Source organism: Calonectris borealis, chromosome 2 (genome assembly GCF_964195595.1).
Source record: "Calonectris borealis chromosome 2, bCalBor7.hap1.2, whole genome shotgun sequence".
In the NCBI taxonomy this organism is placed as follows: Eukaryota; Metazoa; Chordata; class Aves; order Procellariiformes; family Procellariidae; genus Calonectris; species Calonectris borealis.
In genome coordinates this window covers 138,278,486-138,298,242 of record NC_134313.1, presented here as the reverse complement: position 1 = coordinate 138,298,242, position 19,757 = coordinate 138,278,486, and the positions used below count along the sequence as shown (strand labels likewise).

The window sequence follows — 19,757 nt, the reverse complement described above, 5'->3', positions numbered from 1 at the left end:
ATCAACAAGTGTAAATAAGAGAGATTGCTTTGGACTTCAGATTATAACAGATTGCCTTGACTTTTTTTGTGGGAAACCAAAAATGCCTTGAAGGAAATGTCCTCAAGACAAAAGTGCTTTTTATATTCTGGTCCAGAAAGATATTCCCATGTAGTGCTAACAGAAGTCTGTCACTGGTTCAACTGTGAAGGCTGAAATTGGGGTTTAAGTGGTCTTTTGTTGGTTCACTGCAGGGTGTGAATTTTACCCACTCTGAACAAATTTTGTGATATTATAGTATGCTGATAATCTCTGTGGCACTATTAAATAACAAGAGTCTACAAGCTTCCTTTCATATTCCAGAAGAAAAACCTGTCAGGCATTCAGTATACAAAAGTATGCATATTATATTCCCTTTTTTTTTAATGTGAGAATGTCAGTATGGTCACTGCACCCTGGTTCACAGAGTAAACAGGCAAACACATTTTTTCCTTGGCAGCCTCACTGGAGCTCGTTTGGTGGCTTAAGGCTGCAGGAGTGCTCCATCTGTAAGGGTAATAAAATACTTAACACTAGTTAAAGATGTTTCTTGCTCTTAACTGTGGAAGGCTTCTGTATGACCTTCAGTCCGGTAGTTTGCGGACATTGCACAATCTTCGGTTTATCGTTGTGAGATTGTGATGAGGTAGTAAAGTGGCATTGCCTCCATTTTATGTATAGGATTTGAAGCATGGAGGCAGCAAGTGATTTTTCCAAGGTGGTGTAGGGAGTCTGTGTCAGGGCATGGAACTAGAATCTGAAAATGTAGGTTCTGTACTTTTGTGCCTTGCCCCTTAATGTATTTTCTTTTATCTCCTGTATCTGGTTGTTACACATATTTAAGTTGTGGGTATTACTGTATGGTAAGTAATAATTTAAGTTGTGGGTATTACAGAGGGAAAAGGACTGTGACTCAATATTGTCTAGATTTCAAATTATAAGTATTACATATAAAACATTTTTACTTCCTAATCAGGTTATACATCTGATACTTTTGATTTGTGACGCAGGTACAAGTAGTGACATTTTTTCCCCTCAGTTTTGCTGGTTCTAATGTGTGCAGTTCTGCTCCTGTGAATTTATGATGGCTATTGTAATCCATGTATAGGTGATCGTAAACACCTGATGTTTTCTGCAGCTGTCGGGAGCAAGGTCCATGCAAGAAAATAACAAGGATTTCTTTCACTGAGTGTTAGTAATACAATATACAGTACAATAAATGCATTTTCTTGGGTCAAGCTAGGGGAAAAGGGACTGCCTTACGCCTTGGAGTGTGCACCATGAAATTCTCAGTCTTTGGACGTGGAAGAGAGGAAAAGTTGATGCTGAACTGGTTTCACTGGTTCCAAGCTGTTTTCTGTCAAATGACTAACCTTCCCTTGTATCTTTAAGGCTTGCTTGAATTATGGCCATGTACCCTGCTGCTCTGCTAGTGGTAGCATGGGTCAGAGATCCTATAGCCTCTTTCTATGCCAGGGCTTAGCATGATCAGAAACTTAGTCTGACCCACTGCATTTTATCTAGGGAAAAATAAAAAAATAGTTCAAACAAGTACTGATAATCCTATGACTTATTCTCCTAGCTCCCATCCCACTGGTTCACAGCGGGAACCCTTTTTATTGGATGGCCTGTGGTGGGTTTTTTGAATTTAGGTAAACTCTGCGTCTGCAGCATCCTGTGGTTATAACTTCCACAGCTGCTTGAAAAGGACCTCTTTTTATTTGTTTTTGAATGTGCTACTTAACAGTTTCATTTGATTCCCCACCCCCAACCCCCAGTTCCTATTTTGGGAGATGATGGAGAATTGTTCCCTGTTCACCCTTGACATGCAGTCATGGCCTGACAGACCTGTATTATCCCCCGCCACTGTCTTTTTGCCAAGCTGAAGTCTTAAGTCTATTTAATCATTCCTGTATAAAAGCCACTTCATATGGTTCTCAAGTGCGTTTTTGTAAAATGGTTCCATCTTCTGCATGGCCTGGGCTATGGGAAATCTCCTTCATGTGTTGCTGAGCCTTTCAGACAGACCTTCGCTGGGTTTTGGTCTTGCTCTCGCCAATCCTGATACTTACATCCTGGCCGAAGTGAGGAGTATCTAATAGGATTATTCATTTAGATCAATTCAAGTTCATGCAAGTTCAAGGGTTTTTTTTTTATTACTAGAAACATCCTGTTTTTTTCCTCTCAGATCTCACAGATACTAACCTGTGGATAGGTTACTTCCCCCCCCCAGTTGATTGATATTGTATAACTCTTTGACTTCCTTAAGTATTTTTATTTTATTCTAAGTGGGGGTTTTTTAGGTTTCATCTGTTTTTGGGTCTCAGGACAACGACTGGGTCTATGCTGTGATCTGTCAAAATTACTAAGTCTTTTTTTGTACCAGAAGGTAGATTATAAAAAGACCGCGAAAGAATAATTGAAAGCAGCCAGGGACTGGCATGCACGATACATGTTTGAACACAACAGGTATATCTTTGAATGACAAGGTATTCCTATAGCCAGGGTGCTCATCCAAGACATGGATAGAGATCTCCATCTGCTACTCATTCCCTGTGGGACTTTGCACAAAGTTAGGCTTTCTCTACACTTTGAAATTTAGGAGCAAATCTCCACACTTGACTCTAGCCGTATCCAAAGTCTGGCAAAGCGAGACCTGTGCTCGCTTCATCTTCTCTTGAACCCTGACTTGAAGGATTCTCAAGCATATGGGACAGAAGGACACCAAAGCATCCTCCAAAAGATGGTCTGGTCCAGACTATTGGGTAAGCAGGGTTGAGGTGAGCAGCGTTCTCCAGCAGGAAATACAGGACAGAGCAGTGTGAAAGTACCAGTTTGGGACTTGAAGGTTTATGTTATGGTATAGTCCTCCTGACAGGGTTTATTAGTCTGATTTAGCATGAGTGTTGGTGGTTTGCTCCTAGACCTGATCTGACTGAGGACAGCTAGCTTTGATGTTTTTGCACCCAGAATATAGCTAGCATAGCAACCATCTCTATAGAGGTTTCCTTAGAGAAAACTGCTCACAAGTTTATTTGTAGAGGCTGCAAAGTACATTTTTGAGTACATGCTTTTATTTTTGTGTATATCTTTAACTTCCAGTCATGCAAGGGCAACGCACATAATCTTCCCACATATAGTGAGGGTTAATGGTGCAAAGAAGGAATTTTGAGGTGCTCAGGTATTGTGTGATGAGGGCAATGTGAGTGCCTTAGATAAATGTGCATTTGTTCTACCTGGTTAAAAGCTTCTTTTAAAAACAAATCAGCATTACTTTTGTAACAAAACCAGGTATGTGTAACCCTTGCTCTATTTATATACTCAACATTGGATCTGTAATTTAGGGAAAAAAAAATTGTTCCTTTGCAGGTTCATTTAATACTCTCTTGATTGTTCTAGATGGTCCTGATATGAACAACTTGCTCAGACAATACATCTTTTTTGTTTTTCACATGAGATTTTAAGTCACTGTGATTCTTTTTGATTAAGAAAAATCCAAGCTTTAAACAAATTGTTTCATGCATATGAATCCACGTAGATAGGTACTTTAATATTTTTGTAAGTGTAATAGAACAAGCAGCTTTTTGCTGATAAAGGACCGAGATGTGTTTAGTGACTGAAGAGCAATATGTATCAGAGGCCCAGCTGAGCACCTTTGCAAGACTAAGGTCTTTCCCACTTGAACTTTGCAAGTGGTGGCAATAACCCAATCATGCAGCAGCACTGCTTCTGCAAGAGTTGATTTGCAGTGGCTTTTCAGACAGGTGTTGTTGCTAAAATAAATTCAAAACTTAGAGATGTAAAGTAAATAAAATTACATAAAGCTGTAAAGGAAATATATCTCTGTGTAGAAGGACGCTGAAAAACTTTACAGCATATATAGACCCCACTCCATCTTTTGGGACTTGTGAGTGCCACACAGGGAAGAATAAAGTCCCTGGGAGCATTATGTGTTAGCAGCAGTTAGTCAGTGACGATCAAACCTTTTATCTGGTGAAGAATGGTGGAAGCAGTTGGGTTAAACATATCTAATTAGATCTAATCCCTGAGTAATTTTTAAATTTAAGATTGGTTTATTTAAACTCTGCTTACATAATACAGTCATCTACAGATATATGTACCTGTTTGCAGGCTTAAGGTGATTGTTTAGGGCAGAGGAATAAGATTATGCATTGAATGGATATGTGCTATTAAGTTCAGATTGCTTTAAGAGACATTATTTTTTACTCCTCAGCTTATTTTCTGTCCTCATTCCTCCTTTTCAAATTCAAGAATTCTTATGTCTGTGTTGTACATAAGGCAATAGGCTGTCACCTATACCTGTCTCACTGCCTGAGCCTACAGGTAAAGTAATTACATTCTGATATGTCGCATGCAATAAATTTCACCTGTGAACTGCCACGGTTGCCCGTTAAACTGTGGATGTGATTTCTTTTCATGTGATCCGTTGTTGATTAAATATGAGTACTCCCCTCAACTGCAGCAATACTTACTTGTTAATTTAAAATAGAATTATCTGTTCAAAGAAAACTAGAATACTCAGGTATCTCTCAGAGGTAACGCTGGTGTGTGAGAGGAAAATCGACAAATGGAAAAAATCTATTGCTTCTCCCTAGAGAGAGAAGTCTGTGGACTACAATAATATTCTGCCCTGCCTGAAAACCCTTTTCGACTTGCCAGACCATACTTCTTAAATCTAGCTGTAGAACTTGTAAGAGACTGCAAAAGTCAAAATAAAAGCTATTCCAAAATAAAAACCAAAATAAAGAGAGAGTCCAGTGACCAAAGGGAGGGTACAATGGTGTGGTGACCGTATGTACGGCAGCTTAGTGCTCCTCAATGGTCTTATGTGCTGTAAAGCTGACAGCAGAACGAAACACTTGAGTTTCGGGGTTTAACAGCTTTGGTCTTCTGTAAAGTGTGGTTGTATAGTGCAATCACAATAAAGGAAAATCATATATTTATAACATATTGCTGGTAAACCTTCCTATTTGGGTCACAGTTTTGCGATGGGGTTGAATAGGTGCAAGTGGCAGCTCATGTAGATCAGATTGCAAGACTAGGACATGCTTGGTGCATGCTTACGACGCAAAGGGAAAGTGGTTAAGAGGTAAGTTGGTCACGAGTCAGTGCGGAAGCTGAAACCTGGGTAATGGCTGATGCACATGGTAAGAGCCTTTTTTTTCCTGTGGTTCAGTCTGGTTCCCACTCCATCTTTAGATATGCTTTTATCACTAAGTATGTTTTAATATAGTAAAAAAACTTCCTCACATGTGCCATATAAAACAAATAATCTTTTGTCAAGATATGTATTTTGGTTTTTAAATTCCCAGAAGTCAGGAAAATATTTCCAGGGAGTAAATCAGTGGTAATTCCTACCATAAGAGGTCTAAAAGAGCTGCTTGGTGTTATGCATCTAAGAGCTTTTGAAATTAGAAATGTGGTTTTGCAGTAGTATTTGCATAGAGTTTTTGTAGGAATTTTAAAATTCATCGAGTGCTTCATACATAGGCATGTTTTGGCAAAATCTGAGTTATTCTTAGGCCAGATGGGAAAGTTTTGTATAGAAATTGCTTGCGGTTATTGCAGACTCATAGTAGCGGACAAAGATTATTGCTTTTAGTCAGCCCGTAAGAAGGATGGATTACCTCTGGTGAGAATTAGAATTGAGGACAGACAGGTCAGGCGAGGAAAATGCTAGATGCAGTCTGGGACAGAGAGGTCGATCAGGGACACAGGAAGGAAGGACCTCCTGTGATGTCTTGAATCCCAATGAGTTACACCCTTCTACAACTCCTTCAACTACTGCAGGCAGAACAATTAAATATGGTTTTGGGGTTGTACTTCATTGCAATAATCACTATTTCATGTGTTTTCCTTAAATGTGTTTTCTTTTCATGCAGAAAAAGAAGTCTAAGCAGTTCACCAATTTGTAATTTGCAAGCTTAAGTGATCCTTTTGTTTTAGGATTTGTTTCCATAAATAAAATCCCCTACTTCCTTAGAAATGTTTTTTAAGAGGAAATATTCATTCAGTGCATTCAAGTTACACGTTAGTCATTTTTCTTCTGATAATGCACAGGAGGTGAAATCTTAGGAACGTGTTACTGAGCATTAGCAGATACAGGGCTAATCATTTGTTTTCGCTACCATTTCATGCTTCAAGCAATAGGAAATCAGAAAAACAAAGTGTGTTGTTTGTTTTAAATACTCAATGAGAACTCAACTCTTTAAAAAGAAGAGGGGATGGTGATTTCTTCTCAATCTTCAATCTTGTCTGTATGAGCTAATATTGATATGATGAGTTTGATTAGAGTCTTATTGCTGGTTTTGTCCCGTGTCTCTGCACCTCTCTGAGATTGCTCCTGAAGCCTGTGCTGGTAGTCTCCTTTCTGTCTTCGGTCTGCTTTGACTATATTATCTTCATGCGTGGTTTCCTGTGACCGAGTCCTGAGGATCCCCAAACCATCAGCCAGTGCTTTGGAAGCCTGGTGTTGTGCTGTTGAATCCCATATTCTGTCCGAGATGGTGTTTTTCCTACATTTTGTGGCAAAAGAGGCCCCAGTCAGCATGTCCCCAGGGCCATCTGAATTCTTAGCTCTGGCCTTGAAATTCATCGTCCTGTGCATAAGTCTTGGGTCCCTTCCCAGCACAGGGAAACACCTGCTTCGCCTGTGCTCAAATAACTGGATGAGGTCTTTTGCCAGGTTTTGGGTTTGGCTATCTTGTTTTGTGTAACTTTATTACAGGACTTTCCCTTGAATTAGAGAAAGGAAAACATAATTTACTTTTCCAAAAGAGCCAAGGGAAGGGCTTTATATTTTCAATTGTTTTATTCCTGTTAAAATGTTTATTGGTGTATGCTGAAAAGTGCCTCCTTCCCAATGTGCAGTAGTCCACAGGTCCCTGAAGCCAAATGTGTCAAGCCAAAGCATTTCATGGGTAGCCTGTTTGATGCTAGGATTAGTGTAGCAGCTTAGTGCCCTCCCTGATTTGCTTTTCTTTCCTGGGTATAGGAAGACCCGATTCTTTCTCCATTTCTCTTTGTCTTGTCAGTTTAAACAGTTTTTGACCTTTTCAGTCTGACCTGGTAGGTATCAGTGGTGCAAAAGCAGTGTTATGGTATGAGGAGACAACACAAAAAAAAACTTTTGAAGCTGAGGGAGAGCAAGATGCCGGTGATGGGGAAAAGGGCACTGTCTTCCTAGTGTAGACCAAGATGTTCCCCATTTATTCTTTTTAATATCCTTGTTAGTTTTTTTTATTTGGTAATCCCAGTATAAATTACTCAGTTCCTGCTCATAACTAGGTTATTAGATTACTGAATAGCTACCTTAATTAGCGTTCTCAACAGTTGGTTAATAAAGGTTCATATCAACATATTCATAATCTGAAATATCAACTCTGTTTTTGCAGCATTGTCAAGACTAGAGGAAAATTACCACCTATTGCAAAGCCCCTGATTGAGAGTCGCGCTGAATATCTGCTTTCTTTTATTTTAGATTTTTAAAAAATAAATTTATCTTGGCACTTCTGATACCTTTGCATTTTATCTTCCATTAGCAAAGAACATATGCCAGGTTTTCTAGTTTTTCAACTCTACAGAGCGTATCAAACTAGGCAGAGTAATATTTGAGGTGGGATGCAAGTGCATTGGTCTGCATGGGCTTTAACAGTCAGTTCATTGACTTTGAGAGTTTGGCTGTATCCATGACTGAACAGGTCTACATTTTGGGAATTAGCATTAGTTCACTTCTTAAAATTGGAAATAATTTTGTTTTGTTTTCCTCATTGTACGATAGATGCAGTAGCTGTTAACAGTTTTTTGGCTTTTGAAAAGCCCTGTTTCTTTCAAAAGGACAGGAGGTTTAGCAGTGAAAGGTATATGCCCCTTTTTCACTGAAAGTTAATGTATTTTGATCCACATTCAAGAGCCCTAGGTTAACTGGCATGTCTTTCTGAAGTCCTCAGAGAAACCCGCCAAGCCTTTCATTGTGTTTTCTCGGTCCAGAAAAAAAAATCCTTTAGCTGTCTTGTTAATAAACCTTTTAAATTCTTCATATCTTGCATCCTCGTAGGAAGTGAGTTGTAGAAATCTAACGTAGCTTTTATTGGCATTCTTACTTTCTTACATGCACATATATGCATATGCCTGCAGACATACATCCTGTGGAACCTTTATTAGGTTATCTGCAAAAGTAGGTTGCTGATATTGGTCTTTCCAGTGCATGAACAATGATGCTGTAAACAAGAAAATAGATTTCCCTATTAATAGTATCAAATATCGTTGTGCTGAGCTGACATTGATACAGCCCAAACAATCGCAAAGCGGATGTATGCTTTTTCTGCTGAAGGAAGCCAGGCTGGCTGGCATAGTGATGTTTTATGCCCATTAAAAAAGATACTAAATCTATTCTGGTTAGAAAGCCATAACTCCTGCAGTAATGCTTGGCTTCAGAAAACTGGGTTGGGTGCGGGTGGGTTGTCGTGGTCTGACACTGAGCCTATTCTCTCAGCATATTTGTGGTACGCTGGATTTTGAAGCTTCTGAGCCAACAATGGAAACTCTGTGAATCATTTCAGAAAGATAAACAAGCAGGTCTACTGAATTAACTATAGAGCTGAATAACATACCATTAGTAATTGTTCTGTTGTTAGTTTTGGCTGCGTAATTAAACTTTTAACTCTGCCTGAGATGTTTTTAGGTGTCACTGAGCTATAGACTTTCACACATTGCCAATCTGCAGGTGTGAGTTTCTGTTGTAGAGTTGTAGAAACTGATGGAGGAATTTTGATCTTGTTCAAATATCTAAAAAGTGCCTGAAGCTGTTCACAAGAGACTCCCTTAAGATTTCACCCTAAGATGGGCAAGCAGAATATTTTAGATAAGCTATTTTCTGCAAATGTTTACTTTTCTCCATTGATTGTGAAAAGAGGCAAGGATTGCAGGGTTGGACTTAGATGTTTGTCGTCATTCATGTTTAAAGTTAGGTCAAACGCACCCCATTTTTGGGTTCTGACAGTTGGCTGTTTGATCAGGAAAAGTGGATATGGGTTTTGGCTTAGCTGCTTGCCTCCTAAAATGATCAACAGTGAAATAGGTAGTGGTCCTCACAATTAATAGCATAAATTAAATTGTCGGTTTTTGCGCGCAGCTGAGCTGACTGACAGCTGTCCGTGCTTCCATTTCCAGTGCATGGGCACGAAGCGCTTCAGGAACTGCTGCAGTGTAAACAGTACTGCCCGCGGGTGGGATTTGCTGCCTCTGTGACGGAGTGGGGTAAAATATTATATACCTGCTCCTACAAAATTAGTAGTAGAATACGCTGACCCAGGACAGTCCTCTTGGGATTTATGTTTGCTTCTCCTTCTCACTTGGCCTTGCTGAATTGCCACCCAGCTCTCGGTGCTGTTGTTGTAGTACTCCCAAGTGGAGTATGCTGTCATGGGTGAGTAATGCTTGTCTTGTGCATTCGTAGATTTAAGAGACAGCCTTTCTTGAAGTACTGAGTGAGAAGGAGCTATGTGGGATACATGATGCGTATAAGTTACCTGACCTCAGACCAAAGCTTGACTTACTGGGAGAAACTGGCCTTTAGTCCAGAGCCTGGTCTCTGAAAGTGGCCTGTAGAATTGGGTAGATGCAAAAAAAAAAAAAAAAAAAAAAAAAAAAAGACAGGGAGGCAAAGGATGTGGTGGTGTGAAAATATAGATAGATGGAAGTGCTACATTTCTCTTCCTTTCATGCTCTTGTCATTGTCCTGATTTCAGCTGGGATAGAATTAAATTTCTTCCTAGTGCTGTGTTTTGGATTTAGTATGAGAAGAATGTTGATAACACACTGATGTTTTCAGTTGTTGCTAAGTACCCTGCTAGTCAAGGACATTCAGCTTGCATGCTCTGGAAGAGGGTGGGAGGGAGCATAGCCGGGACAGCTAGCCCAGCTGGCCGACAGGGTATTCCATACCATGTGATGTCATGCTCAGTATATGAATGGTAGGCGTATTCCAGGAAGTAGCGATCGCTACTTGGTTATCGGTCAGCGTGCGTGGTGAGCAATTACATTGTGCATCATTCATTTTGTATATTCTATTATTATTATTATTATTTATTATTATTATTATTATTTGCCCTTCCTTTTCTATTCTATTAAACGGTCTTTATCTCAATCCATGAGTTTTACTCACTCTCACCCTTCTGATTCTCTCCCTGTCCCACTGGGGGTGGGAGGAGTGAGCGAGCGGCTGCGTGGTGTTTGGCTGCCTGCGGGGTTAAACCACGTCAGTCATGCTTACAGCAATTTTCAGCTTAGACGGTTCTATCATCCCTGTGTTTAATAGCCCCTGACAGACTGTTCTTCCATAATTCATCTAAGAGCTTTCTGGCTTCCTCACAGAGGTGAAGAAATTACTTTCTTAAGTCAGGCTGAGAGCACTGATATGTGAGCTGCCAAGCAGTGGGTAGGATAGCAAGTGTGTGCCCCCTGTCTCCATGTTCAATCTGTAATAGCTATTTTTCTGACTCACCCAGGATGATAGTTGATTGTATAGGCATACACTTTTGGGTCGATTTGGTTTTGTTTTGTTTTTTTTTCAACAGCCAACTTGTCGATGTGAATCAATACCTATTGCCATGGAGTTATCTCAGCTTGGTCTCACAGGATTTGCATCCATCACCGCGTAGAAAGTAACTATTTGCAGGTTGAAGCAATCTGAGCGTTTCTACTTTTATCTCCCACTCCAGGAATTTGTTCACCAAAACTAGTGTGTTCTGTCAAAATGTTCGACCTGCTCTGAGGAGGAGGAAGCAGCCGCAGGGAACATGGGACTGTTTCTGGGATGCAGAGTGATACAAGTCAGTTATGGACTCCTTTTCCGTCCAAGTGAATGCTGCTAACAGCGTGATCAGTGTTAGCTGGTATGTTTGGAATAGCTGACATGGTGCAAAGCGTTGTGCGTTTCTACTGCTGGCTCTTTGTGCCATCTTTTTTTAGCCAGAAATACCAGAATTCAAGTATCTGGAAGCTGATTCACTGTCCTGCAGGTAAAAAGCCATGTGTTAACTTGGTGAACTCCTTTCCCTTGCACACGCTTTGAAGAAATAATTAGGGAGTTCTAAGTTAAAACTTGCTTTACTGCTTGCAGCAGTTGTCGTTTTATTAAAGCCAAGGCCTTCACTGCTTGCAAGTGTGTAAGAGGTGCTGGCTATTAATACATCCCTCCTTTGATTACTGTGTTTAGCTCATGAAATAATAAACTGTTAGCAACTGGGAGGCATTGCTTTCTGGAGCATGCACAGTTTGTTTTGTTTTGTTTTTTAATTTTTAAGCTTTGCCCTTGTAATTTTGAAGACAGTTTATGGATTTTCAAATGCTGCAGCACTGTATCCTGGAGACACTGGTGATCTCCTGTGCTTTTGCTGCTCCTCAGCTTTGAGGTAGCAAGAAAAATGGAAGCAGCACATCTTCTGATTTTATTGTTGTGATATTTGAATTGTATGAGTAGGGTCGACACTGTAAAAAATATAACTTTCAGTGGGCTGATACATTAAAAAACGAGAAGCAGGGTGGACTTGAGCAGAGGAGTAATACACTACGTGAGAAAGCTGGTCTTCCTGCACTGGCCTTCATTACTGAGCTGTTCTTGTGTTGTCTTCTGTCTGACAGACTTCGTTGCTAGGAATGAAGCCTCTCTGGTGATTTTTTTTAACAAAGTTTTTTAACAAAGTTTTCTTCCAAATATTTGCGTTTATTGGAGACCTGGTTCAGGGGGACCCTATAAAGTAACTCCATTAATGATTTCTTCCAAGTGGACTGTGAACAGTGGCTAGTACAACTCTCTCTGTCAAACATTAATGAAGGATTAAGCTAAATTGCAGCAGTACTTTTATAATAATTTTTGCAGAATTTCAGCTACACCGTTTTTCCTTTAGCAACATCATCTCTTACAGTAATTGCTGAAATGGTTATACTTTTCGGGATAAACAGCACATCCAATGTCCCTCCAAATTCAAGAATCCTGTTCTAACATCTACACAGCCCGTTGAAAGTGGTGTCTTGCATGAGGAAAAAAACGTTATTAGCTTTGGAAGAGTACCGTCTTCTGCTTGTTTTCTAAGTTCACCTGGCCCTGATCTTTGCTGATCCTTTTTATCCCCTTCTTTTTCCAAGAGGTTTCCCTGCTGGCAAGGCATGCAAGCTTGGAGTTGGATGACTAGCCATCAGCTTAATTTCATACCCAATCAGCATTCATTTTATCTGTAGCAATAAACGGTCTCCATTATTTCAGGGTACTCCAGTTAGGAGCACAGCAGCCTAAGAGAGCTCTCAGGTCTGATAAAAGCTCATACTAATACCTTGTCCTTGAAGAATTATATCTAATTCCTCCGAAAGATAACTTCTTGTGTGTGTCAACCCAAGTGTATGATTTCATTTTCTTGACTTGTATTTTCACCTGTCAATGATTAAGAATTTTTTTCTTTTTTTTTTTTTCCTTGGCTGTGCCATGAGTCATGCATATTTCATATGGTTGCTGATTATGAGACACAGAATGTTGCCTCGGTGGTTCAATATACAGTTCTCTTGACCTTGTGAAGTGCATCTGGAGCGCTTGAGTCATGGGAGGTTTCTGTCTTGTTTTTACCTTGTTACGCAGCTGAGCTGCTTCTGTAGAAATTTTTGGTTAGTGACCTAAGAAATACGTTCTCTCCTGAAATACGTGCAGTGAGCTGGATCTGTAATGCAGCGTGTGATTGTACATTAATTGGTGGCACTGGGTTTTTTTGACTGTTTTTCAAGAAACATCTTCCTATGCATGCCAGTTTAGCAGTTAGGTGATGAGATTTATGGTGCAAATTTTGGTGAGTTTGTTGTCTCATTTTTGTCTTGACTTGCTTATTTCTCAGCTGGATAACTACTCACAGGTTGCATACACAATTCTTGGCTGGAGAATCTTGCATGAGCAAGATTTTTTTTTTTTTTTATTTAATGTGTGGTACGTTTCATTCTCTTTTGGTATTTGTTTGTACTTGCTGCAGAGTGAAGCCAATTCCACTTGTTTCACCTCTTTGTTTTCTCTCCCACTAGGCCTACTAATAAAGGACAAGTACTTTTACTGAAGTGACACTTACTCTTTACTGTGGAAAAAAACTGTCTTGTGATTAAAAAAAGAAAAAAAAAAAGATTAAGTGCCTTAAGAGCTTCTGGAAAGCTCTTTTGGGAAAGACGGGGCATTCAATGTCTGTTGAAAACCTGCTACAACACTATCTTAAGATACTACACATGATAGGTGCTGGTGACTAGGGCATGCTTCCAAGTATGAAATCGAAGGTCGGTATCTAGTTGCTTCATGTACTGTAATGTGATAAGCAAAATTAATCCATAACAGAAGATGTATTTTTCAGCAATAAACGTGGATTAGCGGTATCCTTTTTTCCACGTAAATATTAAAACATGAGGTTGATTGTATTTACCATGCACATGGTTATGTGACTGCTTAGTCCCTGCATGTTGCCACTGAGGTCGTTTGTGCAATAAAATCAGTAAGGGATCTTAACGTGGTGAGAACCTGGCTCTGGCTTTGCTATTTGTACTGAGTGGGACCTTTGGGATAAAGGTTTCATAAACATTGTAACTCTACTGTTGGCCTCTGTGGGCAAAATAGCAAGATAAACCTTCCGGCTGCCAGTGCTGCCCTTCCTGCTGATTTGTACTTCGGTTGAAGTTACAGACCTCCAGGTTATTCGTCACTTCTTAACAAAACTATGTTATAGGAACTGAGGGCAAGAGTCAGAAAATGGTGATGAAATAGCACAAGTCAACCTGCGTAAAGGAAACCCGCCCTGTCTCACTAAGTGTAGGGGCTTGGTCTTGCTGGCTCCTCAGATGTGCCATGAAGAAGAGAGGAGAGGTGGCTTCTTAGCGCTGCTTTGGTCCCGTCCTCAGCACTTGGGACCCTGTGAAGCAGCAAATAGAGCATTTTATTTCCTTATTTTTCAACAGTATCAAAGTGAGCTTTAGCAGGAGGTGGGGAGTGTTGCCGCCGCTGTTCATGTTGCAAGTTAGCTGTTGTACTGCCTCGGATGTGTAAATAGAGAGCTTTTCCTTCACACGGACCGAACTGGGAAATGTCAGCAGCTGAGGTGGGTTTCGTAGTCTTACATGGGTGCTAAACTGTGTTAAAGCAGAAAATGCTTCACAGCTGTCGCGGCGGTGAACGCAGGCTGCATGACCGATATGCATTGCGGTCTCTCGCCACTTGCCGCACCCGGGTGTTGGGAAGTGCTTGTGGAAAAGGAGGAGCTGTGAGAGTCCCCGCAGGGACTCGATATCCGGGTGGAAAGTGGGAAGCCTGATGAGGATTTGGCAAGAACCGGTGGCTGCGTTGCATCCACTCTGTCCTGTCGTCCCTTTACATCGCTCTGTTCCTCTGTACCGGTAATGATTTATGAGTTTTCCACCTACAGATTTTGTTAACTCGTAATCTAGCTGCCTGCTGCCTTCCCGGGGAGCGGAGACAGCTGCTGGCTGTGTGCTGACACGTTTCCTCTCCAGCAGAAGTGCAAGGGCAGCTCTTCCTCCATGCTGCTCAAGTTCGGTAATTTGCTTTTAACCTAACTCCTTGGCTTGCTGCTGAAAGAAGAGGAAAACCCTCTTTAGGTTTTCATCCTAAGCCTGGAACAGTAACAGTGGAGGATGAAAACGCCTAGTAACATTGCTGGATGAAAAAGACCCAATGAAGCCTCTTAATGTCCTGGATATTCCACTTCTTGGGCGGGGGGGAAGATTGACCTTGATATGTGGGTTGGGGTTTTTCCTTCATACAAACTCTCCCCACATATGCTTTTATTTTATTTGACTTTGTGATGAGTGCTCCTGTCTTGCATGATGTCTGAGCAAGGGAAGGGGATGGAAATAATTCCTGCCAAGCATCTGTTCCTGTGAAAGCTGGTGGTGCTGTGTTGGTGGTACTCTGGCAGCTCTCTCCGGCACAGTGTCAATCAAATGCCATCGGCGTGAGTCCCCGTAGCAGCATCAGCATCCTGTGGAGCAGTGCTGCTGGAGCCTGCCGGTGGGCTGCCCAAAGGGTTGCCGCCTGCCCCCATGGGTTCCCTTGCCATTATTACAGTGCCCTGCATACATAGAGTTGTTATATCTTGGTAGGGAGTTTTATGAAATGGTTGTTCTTTTTTTTGATGTTGTCTGGCATTGATTTCCCTCTCTCCATAACTAGGGCAGTGAAGTTTCGCTGCTGTGAAGCAACTGTTCCTGAATTCATCGCAAGCATGTTAATGTTTGAAGAATGTCAGATGATTCAGAGATTTCGGTTAAAAGAAGTGTAAAATGATGCTTAGAAAAATAGTATTGGTTTGGATAAAGGTTTTCAGTATTTTTTTTTTCTTTTCAATTTGAGCAATATGTTTACAAGAACAAATGTTTCCAGTATTTTAGCTTGATAGAAACTTCAGCCTTATCAAGGCTTTCAATAATTTAGGAGTTAATCATCATAAGAATTTCCCTGTGATATGGATAAAAGACTGCATTTTTCTAACTTGTTAAGCAAGTTCAAGCTTGCTGAAGCTTTTACTTCATCTGTTGCTGGTTTTATAAGTTAATTTTATTAATTCTGGTTTTATTAATTCTGTTACAATTTTTATTAGTTGTGTGAGAAGGATTGGTCGATCATAGAAACTGTTATGAAATATATGTCTAGATACCTACAACTGTAGATGTCCCTCAGTTTTATTTTAACTGTTTAGGGTCTTTAGCATGTAAATGAGAAGCAACTGTAGAGAAAGCTGAACTTGTGGACTTCAAGCAGTTTCAGGAGAATGTACCAACTCAACAACTTATGTATTTTTTTAAGTATGAATCTGTTTTGTAGAAGCCTGTTAACAAGAGTGGGAGTGGAATTTGGGAAACTGTTTTAAGTCATGCATTTTTTTATTTTTCTGAAGAATTTTGTAGCTGCAAGTTAGTTATCAGCAGGCTTAGACATTTTGAGGTTTTTATGGAAAATGAGTCTGTTCTGGAGTGCACTGCCTGGTTCTGTACTGCTGTCTGACATCTCCCGCTTGAGTCAGCCCAGCTTCTGACTTATGTGCTTATAAAATAAAAAGTATTTGAGTATGGAATTTGAACACATGAGTTTTCTACAAGAGGTTTTCTGGATCCTAAAGGGAGAATCAAGAATAAAGCATCTATTGCTGAGCCTCTCCCATCTTCTGTAGAAGAGTGGAGTCTGTGAAAGGACTGTGCTAGGGAGCTATCATTTCCACATCTCTTGCTCTCTTTCCTGCTGGCAGTTCAATGAATCCTGGAGGATGTTGGGCTGCAAGATACAAGTTTGACTGGTGGCTTGGGTTTTCTTTTTGAGGCTATTTCCTTCCTACCCTTAACCATCCTTAAGATCTTTACTCCTCTGAAAATCATTATGACTTCTCTAGCTGGCATTTCAAAATTTGCCTTTGGCTTTGACCTACTCAGATCCTGTACCTTTCAAAATGGAGAATATATGTAGTAGTTCAAGGTCTTTTATGATTTCAAGGCTTTATAGCTATATGACACCTGAGAGGCAGGCTGCACTGCGATGCAATCAAATGTACTGTGCAAGTTTATATGCTGCTACCCTGAATATACAACCTTCAGCCATCACTTCTGTGTTGTTGGTGGTGTGTTCTTGATTAAACAAAAAAAAAAGTTTTTGCATTGCATTCACTTTTGTAAATTTTAAACTATCATCTAGGCACCTGTTGTGGTGGCAACAGCACTTTAAAATCTCATTTGCAGTACCTGGTGTCCTTTGTAGTGTGGATAACTCCTGGGCTGCCATATAGATCACTGGGTTGGTTTTGCTCAGGCTTGTGCTGCAGTTTCTTGATGAAAGTGCCTGTGCTCTCCCTGGGCCAGGGCTTGAGGGAGTGCCTTATAAAGCCTGACCCTTACTCGAGCAGATTAGAGCGCAGTGTATTTAAAGCTAAATATAGAAGAAGGCAGATCCTGTGTTCCTAGTAATTAGCTATTCAAGAGTCTCTTCTGTTGCACCGAACCTCTAGTCATTAAATCTGCTACAAGTGGTGAGTCTGACTTAACTGTTTTTTTAATCTTGTTCCCAGCTGTCTTAAAGGGCATATTTTATATTCACAGGGAACGGTTTTAAAATCCAATAGTCAAAATTCAGGTGCGTGCAACTCTTCTCGCAGTTTAAAAAGACACTGCATCAAAGGAAAGGAGAAGTCTAGTGCTAGAAATTTAGCATATGCATTTGTATCTTTTATAGCAACTGGGAAACCGTACCAGTATGGCTGGGTTGAAGGTCAGGTGTCATTCATTTCATTGCCCCCAAGGAATTCATTAAGGAAGTGGGCAGTGTCGATCCCAGTCCGAGGGCATGTTTGTGCTCTGAAAGAGCTGTGACAAGAGGATTAATTCTTACCTGCTGCGTGGCTTGCTTGACACTTTCTTTCCAAACCTCATGGGCGCCTCCTGCATCTATTGAAATGAACAGTTTTAGACCCACAGCAAGGTGTAAGGTATTGGGGCCAAGCATAAAAACAATCAAAAATACCTGGGCTAATATTATATATTATATTATATTTTATAGATCAGTCTCTTACAAATAACTGAAGGGCACAAAGACAAAGCAGATAAATATGTGAAATCTAGCCGGTCACTGGCTAGAGACTGGGCTGTTGCTTATCCCTGTTGACTGCTAGATTATCTGCCTAATTAACTTGTAAAGCACCTTCTGATCCTCTGCCACTGAGACAGCTAAGTGGGGAAATGGACTTTTGAGCTCCGTTGTGAAGGGAGGCTTGGATCCTACAGCACTTCAAAAGATACCGTGATATCATGGTTTGCCATTTTTAACTCTCTTTGCAGATGGGCAAATCGTTTTTCCAGAAGGCTATTTAGTGTTGCAGTTGTTTGGAAATGCTCCTTGGCCTGTTAAAACCGTAACTTTAAATCTCAGTGATGAATGTGAACCTCTCAGTTTAATTGGTTGTTGCATCTTTGTATTTTTTTATGACTTGCAGAAAGCAAAACCAGTCTTGACTCTGAACTTTACTGGCTATTTCCAGTGCATGTGGGCAGTTTTTGACTGCGGATAAATGGCAGACCTAGACTAGAAAGCAGTATTTGCCAAGTTAAACACCTGAAATGCTGCAGACATGGCCAACTAGTGATGCTGCAACCAGAAGAGGTAGTCTGGTGAATGGGAACATACTGTATAGCTGGAGCATTGTTAACAGAATTGTTAAATGAACTTTCAGGAGTAGAGAGAGCATTACTTGGATAATAATGTGTGATTGATGGCATCTTTCTAGCCACAGAGCTTGAGTTTCTCTTTGGTAGGAAGAAGTGTTGGCAAATGTCTGTACTTTTAAACTAGACCTGCAGTCTGCAATGAAGAAATACAAATAATACAAATTTTTGTAAAACTAAATTTATTAGAAGAACATGCCCAAAGGACAAAGCTTCTTGCGTGGTAAGGCTTAATTCTGGCTGAACAAATCATATGTAACAGTGACCTAATGACCTGCAGGGTATGAAATAGGTGGCCTGTAAGTCCTAGCTCTGGCACTTGTTGTTGGCAGGACAGGGGGATGACCCGTGACAATTGCCACGTGCTGCAAAGCTTCCTTGTATTCACTGCTCTTTGCCTTCAGCTGTCAGTTTGGATGCTCATTGCGCAAGCTGCGTCTCGTGTGATTAAAGTAATTATATCCAAAGCTGAAAACTAGTTTTATTTTCTTTAGATAAAATGGCATTAATATATGATCACTTCCCAAATTTTTTAATGTTGCATGTTGAGATTTGCCGTTAAGGTCTGAAGTCACATAAGCCCAATATTTATCTTTTTACTGTTGTTGTTATTATATGATGTGCCTTGGAGGTCCTTAACTATTGATGGGGGTGTGGGGGGGGAAGTTGTCTTTTATTATTTTCACAACACATACAGGTTTTTAGAAACTGAAAGTTCCTTAGATACAGTCACGCTTGGAAGAAACATTTGAGAGGGATTTGATTGTTAAAACATTGTCTTTGTGGTTAGACCGCAGTCATTTCTTCAGAAGGATGGCTTGTAGCCCTGGGAGTCCGATTGCCCAGTGAATGTGCCGGAGGGCAAGACCTGTGCGGCGCAGAGCCCTGCCGGGATCGTTCCCAGTTCCTGTGTCCTAGTGGCTTCTGTGCCCCTGGGCGTCCCATGGGCAGCGCAGCTGAATCCCTGCTCCGGCAGGAAGGGCAGAGGCTCCGCCACCTTCCTGCTCGGGTTTGAACCCTCACGGTTTTTTATAGGGATGCTAAGAGCCAGATTTTGAGAGAAGCACATCTCATCAAAGTTATTCTTGGGTCATAGTGCTCTTCATCTTTAACATAATGTGAATTATTCTTTGAGGGTACGTCAAGAACTTTCTTTCCCTTTCACATGTTGGGATTTTACTACACTGAATGTTTATTTTGCCTTCAGGTTAAGCTGTTGTCTGTAAATGCCATAGTAAAAATATTTTTCTCTTTTTTCTCCAGAAATTTTATGAATAAGAATCAGAAGCCGGTGCTAACAGGCCAGCGGTTCAAAACTAGGAAGAGGGGTAGGTTACGTTACATTTTTAACTTTATTTTCCTCTTTGTTAAAATGTCTAGAAACAGGGCAGGTGGAATAACTGAAAGTTCAGTAGGATTAAGGTTTTTCTCCCCTTCTCTTCAGCCATGTTAAGAGTGCAGATGTTATTTTTAACTAA

At 40.6% G+C, this 19,757-nt stretch overlaps 1 protein-coding gene across 3 annotated transcripts in view; it reads left to right on the top strand.

Annotated features, from left to right (window-relative positions):
• The window catches only part of BZW2 (basic leucine zipper and W2 domains 2), a 58,645-nt gene that overhangs the window by 1,665 nt on the left and 37,223 nt on the right, over positions 1 to 19,757 (top strand). For 2 of the 3 annotated variants that reach the window (XM_075143637.1, XM_075143636.1), the window contains exon 2: positions 19,543 to 19,607. The exons of the other annotated variant lie outside the window; for it this stretch is intronic. In XM_075143637.1, coding sequence (XP_074999738.1) covers positions 19,543 to 19,607 — 65 coding nt within the window. The remainder of the gene's footprint in view (positions 1 to 19,542; positions 19,608 to 19,757) is intronic. 3 annotated transcript variants of the gene reach the window in all.